Source organism: Acinonyx jubatus, chromosome E1 (genome assembly GCF_027475565.1).
Source record: "Acinonyx jubatus isolate Ajub_Pintada_27869175 chromosome E1, VMU_Ajub_asm_v1.0, whole genome shotgun sequence".
Taxonomy (NCBI): Eukaryota; Metazoa; Chordata; class Mammalia; order Carnivora; family Felidae; genus Acinonyx; species Acinonyx jubatus.
The window spans coordinates 41,650,190-41,670,818 of NC_069397.1; the positions used below are offsets into that span (position 1 = coordinate 41,650,190).

Consider the following 20,629-nt stretch of genomic DNA (forward strand, 5'->3'; position numbering starts at 1 on the left):
CAGTTTGTGAGTTCGAGCCCCGCGCTGGGCTGACAGCTCAGAGCCTGGAGCCTGCTTCAGATTCTGTGTCTCCCTCTCTCTCTGACCCTCCACCACTCATGTTCTGTCTCTCCCTGTCTCAAAAATAAACATCTAAAAAAATAAATTTAAAAAATTAAAAAAAATTTAATGTTTATATATTTTTCAGAGAGACAGTGCAAGAGGGATAGGTGCAGAGAAAGAGAGGGAGACAGAGGCCACCCCGGCACCTCAGAAGCAATTTCACTTTAAAGAAAAAAAAGATGTTAAAATGTACACAGATGTATACATATACCCAACAGACTTTCCTTCAACTGCCTCTCTCTCAAAAAAAAGCTTCAGGGGCGCCTGGGTGGCTCAGTCGGTTAAGCGTCCGACTTCAGCTCAGGTCACGATCTTGCGGTTTGTGAGTTCCAGCCCCACGTCGGGCTCTGGGCTGATGGCTGGGAGCTTGGAGCCTGCTTCCGATTCTGTGTCTCCCTCTGTCTCTGCCCCTCCCCCGTTCATGCTCTGTCTCTCTCTGTCCCAAAAATAAATAAATGGTAAAAAAAAAAATTAAAAAAAAAAAAGCTTCAACTTGTGGTAGATCTAATAATAAATGAATAGAACCTGGCTGACTTGCAGGTCATTAAAATACACAGTAGCTCTAGTTCCTTATAGGTCAAGGATTCTGCTTCCAAGCACAGGACAAATGTGGAAACTTCTCTATTACAAATTTAGCTGTGATGATCATTTAAATATAAATAGAGACAGGGACTGCCCTAAATTTATCCATATAAGTGGAAACTTGTTATTTGCTAACCAGTGCTATTTTGGAATTTATACAATCCCATAGGGAAAATTAAAACTAGAGAAGAGGAAATTATCAGGACAATTCTTTAAAAATCACAACAAACAGGGGAACCTGGGTGGCTCAGTTGATTAAGTATCCAACTTCGGCTCAGGTCATGATCCCATGGTTCTATGGGTTCGAGCTCCACATCAGGCTCTCTGCTGTCAGCATGGAGTCCGCTTTGGACCCTCTCTCTCCCTCTCTCCCTGCCCTTCCCCCACTCATGCATGCTCACTCTTGCCGTCTCTCTCAAAAAATAAACATTAAAAAAATTGTTTACATCACAATAAACATCACAATCTCAAATAACAAAACACAATATTTCAGGCATAAAGAGGTGATATTCTCTTCCATCTGACAATGACTATTAAAATTTAACACAATTTCCCCCAAAAAACTAATGAAAAAATATTACTCATAGTCAAAGTCACTGGATCCAAGATCTCTGATGAATCAATTATTTAACACAAGGATTATGCAAACTAAAGTTTTAAATCCTGTCTGACTTTTCCCATGTAAACTAGGTATGAGCCAAGTTTAAAGTAGTTTTATCTTTGGCAGTATATTCTACCACTCAATGCTAGCCCTATCTTTTAGCACCTGGCTCTGGTTATTAGGCTGCATATTATAGACATTCCTGTCTCTCTCTGCTTCAAATGTCCCCAAGCAAAACTTATCTGTTGTACTGTACTTATTATTCTCTTAGAGATAATCTAATGCCACTAAGAGGAAATATTAATCATAGCCCGACCTTACAACTCAAGCAACATACTTGTTCATAATTTGGACCTTCTAATTTCAAAACACATAATGATGCTGATTTTACCTACCATGGACAAAAAATGGTATGTTTAGCAGACAGAGCCATACAGGATAGCTTCATATTCCATCTATGAACACAACCAGTCCTCCTCTGTCACCAAATAAATAAGAGACATCATCCCCGTCCCCCTCTCTATTCATTCCAAAAAAACTAATTCTATTATCCTAAACAATTCAGAATAAAAATGTCTTAGGAGGAAAAACCCTATCCAAAAGGAAATGAACATTCTAGGGAATTACTGTATCATTTTATTAGTATACTTAAAGTTTATTTCCACTTAGTCGACAGAAACATCATTGTGGTCAACTCCTCAAAACGCCCAATTCTTTAGTATTGTTTTCATAATCATACAGTCTAATGTACAATGGCTTCCAGTATGCAATTATAAAACCAAAGATCTGTCTGATATCAGAGACACCAGAAATCAAATCACAACCATCTGCTAGCTGTATCACCTTGGACATATTACTAAACCTCTGTCCAGGCCTAGGCTGGTTTCCTCAGCTGTAAAATCCACATTATTACACTATAGCATTACTACATAGATTGTGAGGTTTAAAGAGGAACAAAATTATAATTATTTTAAAGCACTGTTGAGACCAGTCAATACCCAGAGAAAAATTCATTTATTAAACTTAATTCTACATAATTTGGTAGGAAAGCTAATTGGCTAGCAATCTCAGCAAACAACTAAGAACTTGAAAACATATTACACTGGGTCAAGGGTATGAGCATATCATATACTAGTCTAAAAATACATGCACACCTGTTTGACATATCAAATTTTCTGGATAATTCAACTAGAACAAGAAAGAAATGGTTTCCAAAAAAAAAAAAAGCACAACAAAGAAAAATTACCAACTTAAAAAAAAAAAAAACCCATAGGGGTTTTTCAGAAATGCATGAAAATACAACAAACAATTCTTGAGGCATTCAAAAAGATAGGGAGACAATAGTTAAACAATTCATCTGGGACCCACAGTAACATATATTATTTCTTTTACCACTGGCTGGTATGATAGATCTCTTTTCAGAAGTTTGAAAGAATTTCTGCCCTAGTCCACAGAAAAACAAGTATACGTACAATGTGTCACAGAAAAGGAAACTCACAATTAAAAGATGATTGGTGTGGTTATATACAATATGTAATAAAGTGAAACTATAAATGACCATAATACAGCCTCCATACCTGAAATATCCCTCAACTGGCTCTATAAGATATCACAGAAAATAACAGTTCAACCTAGATAATCCACAGCACAGCAGGAAGCTAAATCCCCAAGTCTACATTCTTCTCAGACTAAGCCTCTCCTTAACATACCTGACTTTACTTAACCATTAATTCAAATATCTGAGCAACTTTTAGGTGCCATACCCTGGCTCAATGCTAGAAAAATGAATAAAACAAAGACTTTGCATTCAAGAAATTCTTTTTTAACGTTTATTTTTGAGAGACAGAGAGAGATAGAGCATGAGCGGGGGAGGGGCCGAGAGAGAGGGAGAGACACAGAATCTGAAGCAGGCTCCAGGCTCTGAGCTGTCAGCACAGAACCTGACATGGGGCTCGAACTCACGGACCACGAGATCATGACCTGAGCCCAAGTCCGATGCCCAACCGACTGAGCCACCCAGGCGCCCCAAGGAATTCTAAGTCTGGTGTGATAAAATAAATTATAAGAAGTATACAGCAGAAGAGATAAAAGCACAGTGATTAAAAGCTGCGACTGGTTCAAAAACTACCTGAAAGCTACCTCTTCAACTTGCCAGCCATGAGATCTGGCTAAGTTTTTCATTATAAAATGGGGGTAATAGGACCTGCATTAGTGGGAGATTACATGAGATAATGGTGCACACAACAGAGGAAGCACTGTATACTGTTAGCTGCTACTGTTACAAATAAATGTAATACTGAAATATTACGAAAGTGTTGTGGGAGCACAGAAAATGGAGTAACTAACTCTGCCTAAGGAATATGTCAGAGGTGACACCAAAATTGAGTACAAAATTGAGTACAGCAGTAGGAATTCCAGGCAGGTTAGAGTATATGCAAAAACAAGAATAATAAAAGAGCCTAGCATGTCCAGATAACAACAGAAACTGTAGGATGGCAGGACAAAGAAGGGAAAAGAAGATATACACCTGGGGCACCTGGGTGGCTCCAGGCTCTGTACTGTAAGCACAGAGCCTGACATGGGGCTAAATCCTCAGTACCGTGAGATCATGACCTGAACTCATATCAAGAGTCGGACACTTAACCAACCTTGTCACCCAGATGCCCCAAGTGTCCAACTCTTGATTTTGGCTCAGGTCATAATCTCAAGGTTTCTAAATTCAAGCCCCACATCTGGCTCTACACTATTTGGGATTCTCTCTCTCCCTCTCTCTCTCTCAAAATAAACAAAAACTTTTTTTAAATGTTAAAATTAAAAAAAAAAAAGAGTCTTAAAACATAAGTTAGTGAGTTTGAATCAGATACTTGAGAAATCAGAAACAAGAGAAAAAAACTGTATCTTAGGAGCATTCAATGTTCAAATTTGAGTTTTCTAACTATATGGTCTCGATTTCTCTGATCCTCAGTTCTCTCACCTGTAAAAAGATAGAGATACCACCACCTGGTTTAAAAGGTTACTTAAGATTACATAAATATCTCTAAAATGCCTTGGCCCAGGGCCTGGAATGTAATAAGTACCCAACAAATAGCAGCTGATAGTACCATCACTAGATATCAAAGCAGTCAACTTTTGATGGTGTAGTGGTCAAGGATAAGTTTATAGTACCCTAATTTGACAGTATCCAGTAAAAGTACCATTCTCTTTCCCCATCTATTCTTCTTATCTCGTTTCTTATTCTTTATGATGCTAACACATGGTCACTCAATAAATGTTTGGGAAATGGAATTGTCTGGTAGACCTATATACACAGTGAATAGGCCAGCAAGAAGTCATAAATAACCAAATTAAGTTTATAACACCAAGATGTTTCCAGAAAAAAAATATAATATTTAATGATAAACATACCAACTATTTCCTACCAGTTAACTGGTAGAAAATGCTACCTTGTATTAAAAAGAAACAATGCCGGTGCACCTGGGTGGCTCTGTCAGTTGAGCATCCAACTTTGGCTCAGGTCATGATCTCACACCTCGTGAGTTTGAGTCCCACGTCGGGCTCTGTGCCGACAGCTAGGAGCCTGGAGCCTGCTTCTGATTCTGTATCTCCCTTTCTCTCTGCCCCTAACCCACTCGCATTCTGTCTCTGTCTCTCTCAAAAATAAACATTAAAAAGATATTTAAAAACAAAACAAAACAATGCTTTGTGTACTGTAGACAATACCAACACTCGTCTCAAAAAGTGGCCAATCTATATTACACAGCAGAAAGAATACTACCAAAAGAATCAGAAGATTAAAGTTCAAAATCCAGCTCTGTATTAGGCAAAATACTTAAAATATCTGGACCTCTGTTTCATCATCTCCAAAACAGAATTTCTACCTCATCTACCTGAGTTGCCAAAAGAATTACATAAGAGTGTGTATGAGGGCACTTATTAAACCATGCAGTATATAACTACACAATATTACCATTCTAACATCCAGGTTAGATGATTTTACAAAACTCTGGTGTCTTACTTCCCTAACTTCGTTTCCTATGATCTTGTCCTCCAAACTACTTTAGCCATTTCATTCTCACAGTCATTACCAATAATCTCAACCCTTCCATAATCTCTATTTCAAACACTGTGCTCTCCCAACCAGAACGTTCTGTCTTTCCCACTCATTCACTCCAGTACCTCTACTCCAAAAATTCTTTTTTGTTTTGTTAAAGTGTAATTAACATATATTATATTCGTTTCAGGTGTACAAGGATTCAACAAGTCTGTACATTACTCAGTGCTCATCAGGGTAAGTATATTCTTAATGCTTTTTATATTTTCCCCATCCTCCACCCACCTCCCATCTCTCCAACAATTTTTAAATCCCATCAGTTTACAATCCATTGATCCAACTTTTCCCTTCACCCCAAAAGTCCTTACTTATCCCCCTACTAAGCTTAAAATCAGTCATTATAACCCCTCTCTTGCCCCCCCCCCCACATTAACTCTGGTTAATGGAGACTGGTTATCACAGCTTTAACTGTATGTATAGCACATCTAACACCACTGTAACTGAATTAATCTTCAAATAAGAAAAACTGTTTTGATCTCTATCCCCCATTTAAACATCTTAAATAGGTAGAATATTCCAGCATAGAACATTAAAATAAAACTTGCTGTTGTAGCCTTAGCTTTTACTTTTTTCCCTATGCTCAATAGTTTAATCACTGTGAAAACAAAAACAAAAACAAACACACACGCAAACACACACACACACACACACACACACACACACACACACACACACACCAACAATTCTGCTTATTCCACTTCCAAACTTTTGCCCTGGCTGTTTTCTCCAACTGAATCCCTCCCATTCTTTTCGTTGCAAAGATGCAATCCTATCTTTCAAGATATAGCTTAAATGCTAATTTCTTCATAAAGGCATGCCCAACTATCCCACTTTAAGGGTTCTGTCATTTACTTTGAGTTTTGTATTTATTTAGTATACTATTCATCTGATAATCATGCTGGTCTTATGAGTAATAAATATTATTTTCTTTATTATCTCTCAATCTGGAACAAAAGTTCCTTGAAAACCACCACTTATTAACAAAGCTTCTTCCACAAATATACACATACTCTTTAGCACAGCCACTATTCAAATATTATTTTATTAACAACCTTCTTAAAAATAAGTATATACTAGAAAATATTCTGAAGGTAAACATACCCTTCGGTATCTCTTGTGTAGATGATACCCTAAAGTAGTTATTAAACCAATTAAATTTTCAACCACTCTTGCTCCTTTTAAGATATCTCATAATTTTACTTCTAGGTTTACTCATAACAAGGGAAATTACTGACACTACAGCATATAATCCACAAGCATCAGTTTTAAATTTTTTTAATGTTTATTTTTGAGAGAGAGAGGGAGACACAGAATCCGAAGCAGGCTCCAGGCTCTGAGCTGTCAGCACAGAGACTGATATGGGGCTCGAACCCACAAACCGTGAGATCATGACCTGAACCGAAGTCAGTCACTTAACCGACTGAGCCACCCAGTTGCCCCCGTAAGCATCAACTTTAGCTTCTTGTATAGTCCAGATCTAAAACATCAAATTAATTTCTTGATTTTTGATCAGTACTACCTACAAAACGGGTGAAAAAGTAAGCCTCTCCTCCCTAATCAACACTGGAAAAAGGTTACCCAAAACAAAACACAGGAGTACTGATTTCTCCAATGATCATTATTTAAAATAGCAGTCACAAGGGGCGCCTGGGTGGCTCAGTCAGTTAATCGTCCGACTTCTGCCCTGGTCATGATCTTGCTGTTCCAGAGTTGAAGTGCCTTCAGGCTCTGTGCTGACAGTTCAGAGTCTAGAACCTGCTTCAGATTCTGTGTGTGTGTGTGTGTGTGCGTGTGCGCACGCGTCTCTACCCACTCCTCATGCTCTCTCTCTCTCTCTCAAGAGTACATAAACATTAAAAAAAACAAAATAGTCACAGAACATGATCAATGATGTTTTCTATTACAACTTTAAATCTGAAGAGCTATTTTGTATTTCAATTCCATAAAGCAGACAGAAAATTCAAATTCCTCTTTGAAATCAATGTAACTGTCAGAGAAGGATGATAAATAATTGGAATTTCATGAGATGAGACCAAATTATTTTTTTTTATTTTTTTTAACGTTTATTTATTTTTGAGACAGAGAGAGACAGAGCATGAGTGGGGGAGGGTCAGAGAGAGAGGGAGACACAGAATCCGAAGCAGGTTCCAGGCCCTGAGCTGTCAGCACAGAGCCCGACGCGGGGCTCGAACTCACAGACCGCGAGATCATGACATGAGCCAAAGTGGGACTCTCAACCAACTGAGCCACCCAGGCACCCTGAGATGAGACCAAATTAATATTATGAAGACACACAACTCAAGATATGTCTTAACCTCCTATGTCTTACCTTAACACTGTTGGTAAAAATAAAAATTAAGCAGGGATGCCTGGATGGCTGCTTAATTTCGGCTAAAGTCATGATCTCCTGGCTCATGAGATCCAGCCCTGCATCAGCCCTGCACTGACTGTCGCGCCTGCTTGAGATTCTCTTCCTCTCTCTACCTCTCTCTCTCTCAAAATAAATAAATATTTAAAAAAATTAAGGCAAATAACAGAAAACTACTATTTTGGCCCTAGTTTTAAATTCTTACTAGCTATGGCACTTACTAAAATATTAGGTGCTAGGGGCACCTGGGTGGCTCACTCAATTAAGCGTCAAGACTCTTGACTGGCTCAAGTCATAATCTCACAGTTCATGAGTTCAAGCCCCGCATGAGGCTCTGTGGTGACTGCTTGGGGTTCTTCTTCTCCCCCTCTCCCTGCCTCTCCCCGGATCAAGCTCTTGTGCTCTCTCAAAATACATAACTAAAAAAATTTTTTTAATAAAAAAATAAATAAAATAATACATGCTATAACCTATGTACAATGCCAAAGCAACTTTAGCTGCTTTTCCTTCCATAAATTCCTATATTAAGTATAAGATACCAAATGCATTTGTTAAATCCCAAAGAAATCATTTAGTATAAGCATGACAATACAATACATTCTTTCAGCTGGATATATTTAAACTTTTGCATTGACTAATACAATGCATTAAGCACATTCAGTTAGACTTCTACAGTTAAACAGACAATTCACTTTTTATAACTGGAAAATCATTACAACATCTTCTGGTATTTGCTGCAATATCAAATCAATGACTTCTTTCAGTATTTGTGGTGCTCATTTGTAATTCCTCTGGTAATTAAACATGAGTCAGCTTTCACTTAATGCTAAATGGCAATGCTAATATGAAAAAGAGATATAATGCCAGACACACAAGCAAAAGTACCAAGCAGTTTTCAGGGAAGGAATTTTAACAGAATTCAAGAACAGGATGTTAACCTCAAGTTGGAACCCATTCTCACTAATAAAATATTAGAAATTTATCAAGTCATAAGAAAAAAGATGAAATCTCTACATGGGTTTCAAATACATAATTCAAGATCTCATGAACTTCTATTCCTTTTCTTTTTTTAACCAGACTCCACGCTCAACGTGGGGCTTGAAGTCACCACTGAGATCAAGAGTTGCACGCTCCACCAAATGAGTCAGCCAGGTGCCCCAGAAAATGGAAATCTTGCCAAGAAAACACTGTCCTTTTTTTCATTTTATCATGTACCCAAACAGATGGAAAGGACATGGAAATGTGTCTCAGCTACAAAGCAGCAGAATCAGGATAATTAATGATATAGATCTTTAAAAATTTTTAAGTCACAGTTTTTAGTTCTGGTTATGTAATTTATAGTATTTTTTTAAGTTTATTTATTTTGGGAGAGAGTGAGCATGCACACACGAGCAGAGAGAGAGGAGCAGAGAGAGCAGAGGAGCAGAGAGAGAATTCCAAACAGGCTCTGCACCGTCAGTGGGCTGGAACCTAGGAACCTTGAGATCATGACCTGAGCTGAAATCAAGAGTCAGATGCTTAAATGACTGAGCCACCAAGCACCCTGGTTATATAATTTATCATAAAGACTTGATAAAACATGATAAAAGAATCCCTCTGTAGTACGCTAATGAGAACTGTGTGATACGTATAGGATAAAAGAACACAACACACCTGTTTTTCTATGTTCATGGTACTAGAACAGCCCTGTAAATCATCAGCCTGATACTATATTCCTCTAGATCTGTTTCTTCTTCGTCTCCCATGCCTACTTTTAAAACAAATAAGCATACCATCACACAAAACCCTGTGATCACAATTCTTGTCAAACCCATTCTCCCTTCAATGAAACTCATAAATGTCTTTCTCTGTGATTTTTTTTTCCTTAAAATATCCCTTTTCAAATACCTTTTATCTTGAATATATACCCTGTATCCTTCAAATCACCACCAGAGAGCTTTCCCTTAAGCTGACCTGACATGGTAATTCTTGATCCCCTGAGAATATACTAACCAATAATTTTGCATTTGCTAATAACCATGCCAATTTATCATCAGTATTTTGAAACTGGTACAGCCTTGGTTCCAATCCTTTCCACCTATCACATAATATGTTGAGAAAGGGAACAGTAATAATTTTGCATAAGTTTCAGTATCCCAAGCAAAGCAGACATTCATTCTCATAGCTAGTGGCATCTCTTCCAGATGATGGAAGACCTAGAAAACAGAGATTAGAACACCTGCCCATGTCTCTGCCATATCTGCATTAGAATGCAAACTTTTTTACAAGACACCACCACAGAAAATATACTTACATGCTTCTGTGCCCTAAGTACTTTAAAACTTTAACCTCCTCACTTAATGGTCAACTTCAGAATTAAGTGAAGGCCACATCCTGGTATCATGTGAAACACCTAGAAGAATCCTACAAACATGCTACATAAAAGTAATACATGATTTATTGCTATTTACCACTATGATTACTTACATAGATTATAGAAAATCCTTGGGTAATTTTATTTCTATTATGAACTTTAAGATACTTCTCTCATTCTTTTATTACTCAACTATCTATTATCATAGCTCCTTTTCACTAGAAACCTAATACAGAGGGACACCTGGGTGGCGCAGTCGGTTAAGTGTCCAACTTCGGCTCAGGTCATGATCTCGCAGTTTGTGAGTTCGAGCCCCGTGTCGGGCTCTGTGCTGACAGCTCAGAGCCTGGAGCCTGCTTCAGATTCTTTCTGTCTGTCTGTCTGTCTCTCTCTCTCTCTCTCTGCCCCTCCCTTGCTCACGCTCTGTCTCTGTCTCTCAATAATAAACATTAAATGAATTTTTAAAAAAAAAGAAATCTAATGCAGAATATATTTAGAACAAAAAGTAACGAGAGGCTACTTTAAATCACCAGTCCTCTGCAAGAACACAAACTAAAGAAAATATTTCCTCATAGCATTCAGCAGTGTCACCATTAATAGCTGCACAACCACTAAATGTTGAGCAGATCTTAACACCTTATGGTTGCACATCACTGTACAAACAAAACTTTCTTTAGAGAACCTGTAATCCAAAGTACTGAATACATCTATATCTTAAATTATACTATATATTTTCCATTAGTTTGTGTTAACATTTCAAACTGTGAACAAATATGCCTTAACCTGGTAAGTGTAGGCAGAAGTCATGTCTCATTCAGAAATTGAGGTCAGATTCTTAAAGCCGTAGTCAAAACTTAACATTAAAAAAAATAAATACATCAGCCTAAATCACAAAGATTTCCAAAGATTAAAAAGTATCACTTAAAAAGACTACACAAAAGAATGCCTAAACTACGTTAATATATCCTCTATGAGAGTATAACTCATCACTGTCAGAAGTCTCCTTAGAAGTCCTTGAGAGACCAAGAAACAGATCTGGACAAAAGAGAACACAGTAAAAAGTACTTGTGTAATCTCTCTAAAAGCTCACTTACTCTTTGTGACCTAGAAGTTTATCCTCCATATTTGATGACTCAATTACAGATACAGAAAATATGTAATTACCAGTAGACACAATGATTATGAGCACAGGTTCAAGAGTCTAAGAGCCAGAGTGTGAATCTAGGCTCTGCCATTTATCCACTATATGTGGTTGGCCAGCTATTTAATTCTCTGTGCCTTAACTGCTTCATTTGAAAATGGGCATTAATAGTACCTACCTCATAGGGTTATTGTGAAGATTATTAGCTAATAATACACATAAAGCCTGTAGAGTAATACCTGTTTATTATTAAAATGAAATTATCGAGGGGCACCTGGGTGGCTCAGTCAGTTAAGCACCAGACTCTGGATTTTAGCTCAGGTCATGATCTCACAGTTCGTGGGTTCAAGCCTCCCCCTGCCCCCATCAGCGTAGAGCCTGCCTGGGATTCTCTCTCTCCCTCTCTCTCTCTGCCCCTCACCTGCTTACTCGTGCACACTCTCTCTGACTCTCTCAAAATAAATAAGCTTTTAAAAAACAAAAATAAATAAATAAAATGAACTTACTGAAAATGTTTAAATGTCCCTGATAATGATTACCCCTTCTAGTCATAAGTGCTCCAGGTGGCATACCACAGTTAATTAAGCTCCTCACCGTATTATACAAAACACCTTTAAACTTCAGGTGTTTACAAATAAGTGAACCCACTTCTGACTCAATACTAAGTTCAAGATACCACAAACTCTTCAAAATTTGCACTTGATGATAAATTGGCAAAGAGTCTAATTTTATACTTCTAAATTATCTTGCCAAATTAAAGGCAAAGAAAATGATACTCATCTAGAACTTACCAGAGAAGACAGCACAGAAAATTTTCTCGTGCTGTAAGAAGATCTGTTTAAAGCAACAGGATCTATGCACTTTGTTTGGAAACCTACTTGGGATTTGTTTTCAACTGTATTCAATGCCTTCACCTCATTTATCACTTAAAACCTTAAAAGGAGGCCACATTTAATTTTGAATAACCCAACCCTGAAATTTGTTTCAGATATACTATATTCAGAAGCATGCTATTACACTTCCTCTCAGTAACTTTAATTGAAAGACCATATTGATGAAAACCAATTTTTATTTTTCCTTTTACCATAATATCCAGAAAATTACTACTTTAAGTATTTTTATTATGTATTTTTTTCTACTTTAGAGAAAGAAGAGAGCAGCAAAGAGGCGCAGAGGGAGAGAAAGAATCTTAAGCAGACTCCATGCTCAGCATGGAGCCTGACGCTGGGCTTGAACCCATTACTTTGGGACCATGACCTGAGTAGAAATCAGCAGTCAGACACAACAGACTGAGCCACGCAGGTGCCACATTTAAGTATTTTTAAATGGATGCTTTTTAGAAATGTAGTACAATAATTTACAGAAGTTGTAACATCTTATAATTGTCTAAAAGGTTTTCATTCCCAATACCCTATTTTACCCTTAATATTAGGACATCTGAATTTTTAAAAACCAACATTTTCCTGGCTGACCCAATACTGCAGGAGTTGGTTATTCCAACATACAAGCAGGAAACAAACTTCAAATAAACGTACTATCCTCCAAGGACTAGCAACCAGGTTTTACATAAACCCAACCAAAGCCTAAGAGAAAGAACTCTTACTTGAAAGGTAGAGGCTTTCTCATTTTTTTCAAGTGACAGCACTCATAATCTGCTATCCGGTTTTCAAATTCTTCTTTCAGGGCTCTGCAAATGCTCTTTGTTTAAGCCTGCTGAACTTCAGGGGTTGACAGCCATTTTCCCTCAAAACTTAATTGTCCATATTATCTATTTTCAATTTTATTAGGTCACCTTGAAATTCTCTCCTCTGAAAAAGCACTTGAGGATTTTAGTTTAACGACATGTCTCTTTAAAAATTACCAATAAAGCCCACGCATCTTTCAGCCTACACGCGTTTTATAGTTCTCACTAAAAAACAATCTTTCTCAGGAATCAAATGGTTATACAGGAACTGCTTCAACTTCCCTGGCCCTGCATTATATTCTTAAACACCTTGAGATCCAGTCCTGTGCTGCAGCTACACAGCAGGCGCATGATTACAAGGCTTTTTAACAGCCCCCAGATCCCTTACTGCTGCAAAACTTCTCACAAGCGTTCTATGCACTAGTCTGTTTAACAGTGTTGGTTTAATTGCTTTACCTGTTTATTAACCAACCCAATCATTTCGGGGAATGCAAACCCTTCAAATCGCTTTCTGAAACGTATCTAGAGTATCCCATGTTGATATTCAGAGAAAGATCTGCAGCGGGATAAAAACTTGAGTTCTGATGTTCATCCCCTGACCCAAATTGCTGTTGCCAGGATATGCGGTAGTAATGCAGTGGTTTCTTTGAGACTCCAAGGATGTACTTTACCCTAGAAATAGGCAATCTCTAGTAAATCCCTTTTAGTGGCCGAGATTTCTGCGGTAACAATGCTCAACTGGAAGGTATTTTAAACACCCGAAAGACGAGTTCTTCCAATTTGGCCTTTATTTTTTGCTCAATAATGCCTGCTATCACGAGGACATTTTTCCTTACAACATTTGCAACTAAAGAAAGAAAAAGGCAGCTTGTGGCGCTAGTTATCAAACGCTTAGGAAGTCCATGATCATTACGCTTCTTAAAAATCTTTCGAGGTAGGTGGGGGCCAACCTTACGTCGACCACAGTCCTACAACTTACGGCTTGCCAAGCAAAACTAACGGCCTAATAACAACAACAACAACGTTCACGCCCGGAGAAATCTCAATGTTTGACCAACCAAGAAGGCGTCTGGTAACTAAAGCACCCTTTTCCATGGGAAGAAATGAAAAGACAATGAAAGGGATTCACCCTAGTGAGGATGGACGAAGGACGACCCCAAGAAGAGCCGAGCGAGCAAAACCCAGGGGTTCGGAAGCGGTAGTCTCAGCAACACCCGCCCGAAGCCCTCCCAACCCACCCCTCTTTTCCCCCCAGGAGCCCGCCCGTCGCCTCCGCAGGCCGGGCGGACCCGAGGGGAGCACAGACCCCAGTGTGCGGTCGGGCTTCCGAAACCCGCCCAAGCAGGCCGAAGCCGCAAACCCGCGGCCTAAGTTTAACAGATAAGAGAATAAGAAGTGAGAGCAGACGCGGCCTCGCCTCAAGCTGGGAGGCCCCCTGAAGAATTGGGAGGCGGGAGCAGAGCGAGCCGGTTCGTAATCCGGAGCGGAGCCTGAAGGAAAAGAGCTGGGAGCGGGGGGTGAGGAGGTCCCGGCTCGGCCAGCGCCTTCCCGGATGCTCGGCGACGCCCGTGTTTACCTGAAAGTCTCGGTCCTCGTTGAAGCGGGAGAAGCGGTCCGCCATTTTGCCGCCTTCGCTCCTCTCAGGACGAAGCGCTCGGGTTCGCTCCTTCCCTCCCGCGACACCCGCCCCCTCGCTCGCCTCCCCAGTTCCCCGCCTCCTCCCACGCCCACCCGGCGCGCGCAGGCAGGGAGGGAGGAAACGAGAAGTCGCGTCCAGAAGGGAGCCCCTCCAGCGCAGGCGCCTTTCGGCCCTGGAGGCGGAACCTTCCCTTAAGTCCCCTCCACTCTCGCGGCCCAGAGCGACCCCGGCGGCCGCGCGTGCGCGTTCGCGCCCGAGAGCAGCAAGCGCTTCCGGAGAGAAAGGTCACGGGGGCACAATGCGCTTGGGTCCGGATGTTTTCCACCTGCTCGCTTCTACGCGTGAGATATATTTTCTTACCCTCTTGTTTCCATGTGTGTGTAGAAGCTCATCCTCAGCTTTATTCACTGAATAGCAACGTAATATCGTGGTTGAAAGCGCAGATCTGGAACCAGACTAGCTCCTTTCAAATCCTGGTTTGCTCTGAGGGTTAAGCGGCTAACGAGACAGGAATGAGCCCTTCTCTCATAGGACTTAAGTTCCAGTGGAGAAAATCAGATAAATAGTAAAATATTTACATAATTTTAAATATTAACGAGTGCTACAAAAAATAAAACAAGGTACAGTGCATTTCAGAGACCTCGAAAATGACCTTTGACCTTTAGGAACAGCAAGGCGACCGCAGGCTTGGAGCAAAGGGAAGGAAAAGTTAGACCTAAAGGCCCGTTAACTGTTAAGAGTTTACTTGTTTTTCTTAATGTTTATTTGTTTATATTGACAGAACGAGAGAAAGAAAGTGCAGGCTAGCAGGGGAGGGACAGAGAGAGAACCCCAAGCAGGCTCTGTGCGGTTATCTTGGAGCCAGATTTGAGGCTCAATCCCATGAACTGTGAGATCATGACACTGTGAGATCATGACCTGAGCTGAAACCAAGAGTTGGATGCTCAACCAAGTGAGCCGCCCAGGTGCCCCAAGAGTTGGCATTTTTAAGAGATTAAATATTTTTTAAGGAGACCAAAGTTGATCAAAATCAACTAAAGCTCTCTGGGTTTCAGTTTCCTTTTTATAAAATAAGGAAATTAAATTTGGTAATCTCTACTGCCCATGACCGGCAATGACTTTGTGTGGGTTATGAATCAGGTTTTCCCATCCTATGGCTTTCCTGAGGACCCCACCCAGCCTCCAGCTCCCTTAGCCAAAATACACAAAATGTACGAGAGACATGAAAACTTCCCTGCTTTTGAAAAGAGTAGTTGACAGAAATCATAAAATGGAAAATAGCCCTTCCCGACCCTGAGAGAGTCAAGTGGAATATAAGTTTTTGGAAGAAGGATGTGTATCTTCCATTCCTTTGTTACCCTGTGCCTCACCCAACCCCAGTTTGAGCAAATTACAATTTTAAGCTATGAAAAGAACTCTCTATCTAAGGAGAGGCAGAACACAGAATGTAAATGTTGTAGAGAGACTAGCGGGTTAAAATGTTGCAGGTTGAATCAGATACACCCCTTCTCTCTCTCCCAACCCCACTAAAATGACAATAAGAGGATGAGAAGGGCAGGAAACTCACATGGACAAGGAGGCCTGAAGAAGGAACAACAGCAGGCAAGAGATGTAAACAACAGTTTGGAAGCTGGAGGGGTTCCTGACAGGCTCAGTGTGTAGAGTATGCAACTCTTGATCACGGGGTTGTAAGTTTGAGCCCCCATTGGGTGTAGAGGTTACTTAAAAATAAAATCTTTTAAAAAAGAAAAGATTTAAAAAAAAAAAGAAAAGAAAAGATTTTGGAAGCTGGAAAGCATAGCTAAATGGAAATAGCTTTAGTAGAATAGAAGAAACAAATTTAAATGGAAATGGCTTTAGTAGAATAGAAGAAACAAATTACTGGAGTGGAGAAGCCAAGGAAACTAGTTGACTAACGCTGGGGTGTACCAGAAAGGTTCAGGAATTGGAATCACCAGGTACCAAGATGAGAGAGTTGAAAACAGGACTGGTTACAAGGCAGTTTAGGAAACGGACTCTATAAATTCCTTTGTCCTCCGGAAAGACTGAACAAAGAGACTTTAACATATCTGGCACAGATAAGGAAAGAAGTACCATGCCGAAAGTGAGAAGAGTTGGTAGAAGCTAACATTGTGGTCAGACTTGGTGGAAAAAATGGGAGTAGGAGTGGGGTCTCCCCAACATATAAAGGTCATGTTCCAGCCCAGATATCCTGCAGAGAAGTCCATCATTCCAGAAGCCCCATCCACACAGAGCTTCCACTTAGCTCTTATGTATGAATGGATAGCCAAAGATAACCAGACATTGAAGGGAACCTGTAAGACAGAGACACCCCCACCCCAAAGCAAAACAAAAAACAGGAAGGGGGATTCAGAGGGACCAGAGATAATGGAAATAATAAAAGAAACCATCAAAAGAATGGCAATCAATAGCCACAGAAATATAATATTACCCCAGGAAATAAGGGACCACATCAGGAAGCATCAGATGCCAAAAAGAGAAAAAAAGAATATTCAGAGATTAAGAAATAACTTTTGAAAGTTAAAATGTTTTAAGCAGAAATGAAAGATTCAATAGAAGAGTTAGGAAATAATTGCAGAAATCTCCCAGAAAACAATAAAAAGACATCCTGGTCCAAGCCATCTTTACTTTCTCCCTCATCATTGCAATAGCAACTAAGTGTCTGCCTCCACCCTGACCCCCTACCGTCTTCCAAGGAGCATGGTGATAAGGTTACAAGGTCAATTGGAGCACATTAGTCCTCTGCTGAAACCATTCAGTGGCTTTCCCTGTCATTGACCACTATCACCTCACCTCTCAGACGTCATTCCTCTCTGCCCCTCCTCTCTGGGCACACTGGCTTCTTGGCTATACCTTGATCCTCCAGACCTGTTCCTGCCTCAGTCTGCCCTACTTAGGGGCTAATGTATATGTTGTTCCTTTTGCCTCATTCTTCCCAAGATAACTTATCCATGTGGTTTGTCTCCTCATCCTCTGGGCTTTATTCAAATGTTAGTTTCTCAGTAAGATCTTCCCTGATAACCCTATTTAAAATCACGGAGCTTAGTATTCTGAACGTCCCGGTCTCTTTCCCTAATTTTATTTTTCTCCATAGTAGTTACACTTTCTAATATTTAATGTAAACTCCATTAGAGCAGATGTGTTTTTTTTTTTTCCAGTTCTATTCCCTTCTATATCCCTAGCACCTAGAATAATGAATGACCCATAATAGGCACTAAAGAAAGATTTTTTGAGTAGGTGAGAAGAAAAATAGGAAAGAACAGAGAAGAAAATGTAAGTGTCAGTCCAGCATCTGAATAGCAGAATTTCCAGAAAGAATGGGGGAAAAAAGGAAGGAAGAACATATTGAAGAAATAACATTTTCTGGTTCTAAGAGCCTGAATGTCCAAGTTGAGAGGGCCCAGCACAATGGATGGAAAAATAGCTTGCTGCCTGGTACAGCGTTGTGAAATTTCAGGACACATGGGATAAAGAGAAGGTCTTACAGCTTTCCAAAGAAGAAAAATAGGTCACAAATGAAGGATTGGGAATTGGAATGATCTTGGATCTCTCGAAAACACCAAACTAAGGAGTAATTCCCTAGAAATTCTGAGAGGAGAGTTTGAACCTAGAGATCTATATCCACCCACCCACCTATCCCCAAAAAAGAAGGAAAGAAAAAAAATCTTTATCCACCCAAATCATTACTCAACTGTAAAAGGGGAAAATGACATTTTTCAACCTGCAAGCTCTCAAAAAAAAAAAAAAATCTATTTTCCACGGACTCTTTCTCTGGAAGACACTAAGGGAAGTTCTACAGCAAAACAAAGGAGTAAAACAATAAAGAGGGAGACTTGAGGTCCAGAAATCAAATCCAGCCTGAGGAAGAAGCAAAAGGATTCCCAGGGTAACCATGTGGAGACATTCCAGGATGACTAGTGTGCAGCAGGCCTAAAAACACACAATCCAGATGAAAATAAGAGGACACAGGAGGACAGAGGCCCCAAGAAGGGGCAAGCCAGAAAGAATATTGCTGGGATACTAGTGGATCTGAAAGGGACATTTTCATTTCTCCAAAGTGTATACAGGGGAAGTCAGTGACAAGAATATAGAAAACCATGGAAAGAAAAAGAAAAGAAAGAAAGAAAGAAAGACAGACAAAAAACTTCAAGGGAAAATATTATAAGGAAAAAGAATTTTTTAAGGTTTTATTTTTTTAAGCAATCTTCACACCAACATGAGGCTTGAACTCACAACCCCAAGATCAAGAGTCACACACTCCACCGACTGAGCCAGTCAGGCACCCCCTATAAGGAAAAAATTTAAAGATAGTAATTCTACTCTGTAACATGGTTTAACTGTGAAAAATACCTACAATCACAGTAATATAAAAACTGAATATTGGGCGCCTGCTGGCTCATTTGTTAAGCATCTGACTTCAGCTCAGGTCATGATCTCCCAGTTCATGAGTTCAAGTTCCACATCTGATGAGCTCGAGCCCTGCTTGGGTGAGCTTGCACCCTGCTTCTGGTGAGCAGGAGCCCCACTTCAAGTGAGCTTGAGCCCCACTTTTCTCTCTCTTTCTGCCCCTTGCTCACTTGCACCCTCTCTTTCTCTAAAAAAAAACAAAAAAACAAAAAAAACCTGAATATTGATCTAATAAAAATGTTTAACAAAAGTATATAGTGAGGGTATAGGAAAGGAAAGGGGGCTAGTTTGGGAGATATAAGTCTTCTTCCATAATGGGAACTCAATAGGTAATGTCTACATTTGAAAAAAATCAAGAAATATTAGTATGAGCATATTATTTAGAATGAAGAAATATTGGACAGAGGCATGATTAAAAATAAGGAAGAAAGAGCTAAAAGAGTTGAAAGCAGCTGCCTCCAAATAATAATGAGTGGTGAGATGACTTTTTTCATAAAAAGTCATGCAGAATAGTTTGACTTTTTAGCCTATGGAAATAATATTACTTCAATTAAAACCAAAAATTCAATTTAGTGATTGAAAAAAAGGTCCATACCAGCCAATTCTCTATTCTTTCACTTCTTGCAGGGATAAGACAACATAGAAAAGAGTATCACATAACTCAGATTTTTTTTAATGTTTATTTATTTATTTTGAGAGAGAGAGAGGATGTTTGTGGGCAGGGGAGAGGTTAGAGAGGGAGAGAGAGAATCCCAAGCAGGCTCCATGCTGTCAGTACAGAGCACTACTCGGGGCTCAATCCCATGAACTGTGAGATCATGACCTGAGCCGAAATCAAGAGTCAGACACTTTACCGACTGAGCCACCCAGCAGCCCCTCGGATTTTTCTCTACTTGGCCAAGGAGAACAGTTGTTAGATATTTTGAAAGTTTATCCCTATTTAGCAGCCTTTGGGGTGGGGCTTACTATGTGCCGTGCTTGCAGCAAGCTAATAACTCCACATGCATTATCTCATTTGGTGCTCACAGCCACCCTATGAAGTAGGTACTATGATTAGGTTTTTTCCTATTTCCCAAGTAAGGAAACTGAGGCTTCTATGAATTTACCCAAGGTCAAACTCCTAGTAAGAGGTGGAGTCTGGATTCAAATTGGGTCTGCCTGGGTCAAGAGTCCCACCTCTAAACCTCTACTCCCAGATGCCAAACTAGACATTTGTCCAGTGGGAACCAGCATAGGGAAAGGCCGGCACTGTGAAGGCTGAAGCTGATGGGAACAGGAAAAGGGCGGGGCACTGAAGGCAAAGGAGGAAGGAGCTGGGACAGTCTTAGAAGGCCCTCCTTTCCTCCAGACCTCCCCAATCCCACCCTCACCCAAGGTCAGACTCCTGGTAGCCAAGCAGCAAAAGTGGGACTGATCTATGAAGCCCCAGCCTGCAAGAGTGTAGGGTCAGTAAGTAATGATAGAGGCTGTGTAGGAGAGGGAGAATACCTTTTTCTCTACCTTTTTAGTTCTCCACTGGAACTCCTGTAACCAAAGACAGACTAATAAGAGAAAAGCATACAGATTTATTTAGTATAAGTTTTAAGTGACACGGGAGCCTTCATAAGGAAATGAGGACCC

General features: G+C 39.9%; 2 protein-coding genes across 8 annotated transcripts in view; one reads left to right on the forward strand and one right to left on the reverse strand.

Moving 5' to 3' along the window:
* The window catches only part of GPATCH8 (G-patch domain containing 8), a 100,353-nt gene extending 85,678 nt beyond the window's left edge, over positions 1 to 14,675 (reverse strand). For 2 of the 5 annotated variants that reach the window (XM_053212203.1, XM_053212205.1), the window contains exon 1: positions 14,519 to 14,582. Coding sequence is in view for 1 of the 5 variants with exons in the window: in XM_027048923.2 (XP_026904724.1) it covers positions 14,519 to 14,563 (45 nt within the window). In the remaining 4 variants the exon portion in view is untranslated. Of the gene's footprint in view, positions 1 to 14,518 lie in introns of all 5 variants that reach the window. The other 3 variants (XM_053212202.1, XM_053212204.1, XM_027048923.2) reach the window with 2 other exon arrangements.
* LOC128313466 (uncharacterized) overlaps positions 13,291 to 20,629 on the forward strand; it is a 33,925-nt gene continuing 26,586 nt past the window's right edge. Inside the window, exon 1 of one of the 3 annotated variants that reach the window (XR_008294222.1) lies at positions 13,291 to 14,922. Coding sequence is in view for 1 of the 3 variants with exons in the window: in XM_053212210.1 (XP_053068185.1) it covers positions 14,880 to 14,922 (43 nt within the window). In the remaining 2 variants the exon portion in view is untranslated. The remainder of the gene's footprint in view (positions 14,923 to 20,629) is intronic. The other 2 variants (XM_053212210.1, XR_008294221.1) reach the window with 2 other exon arrangements.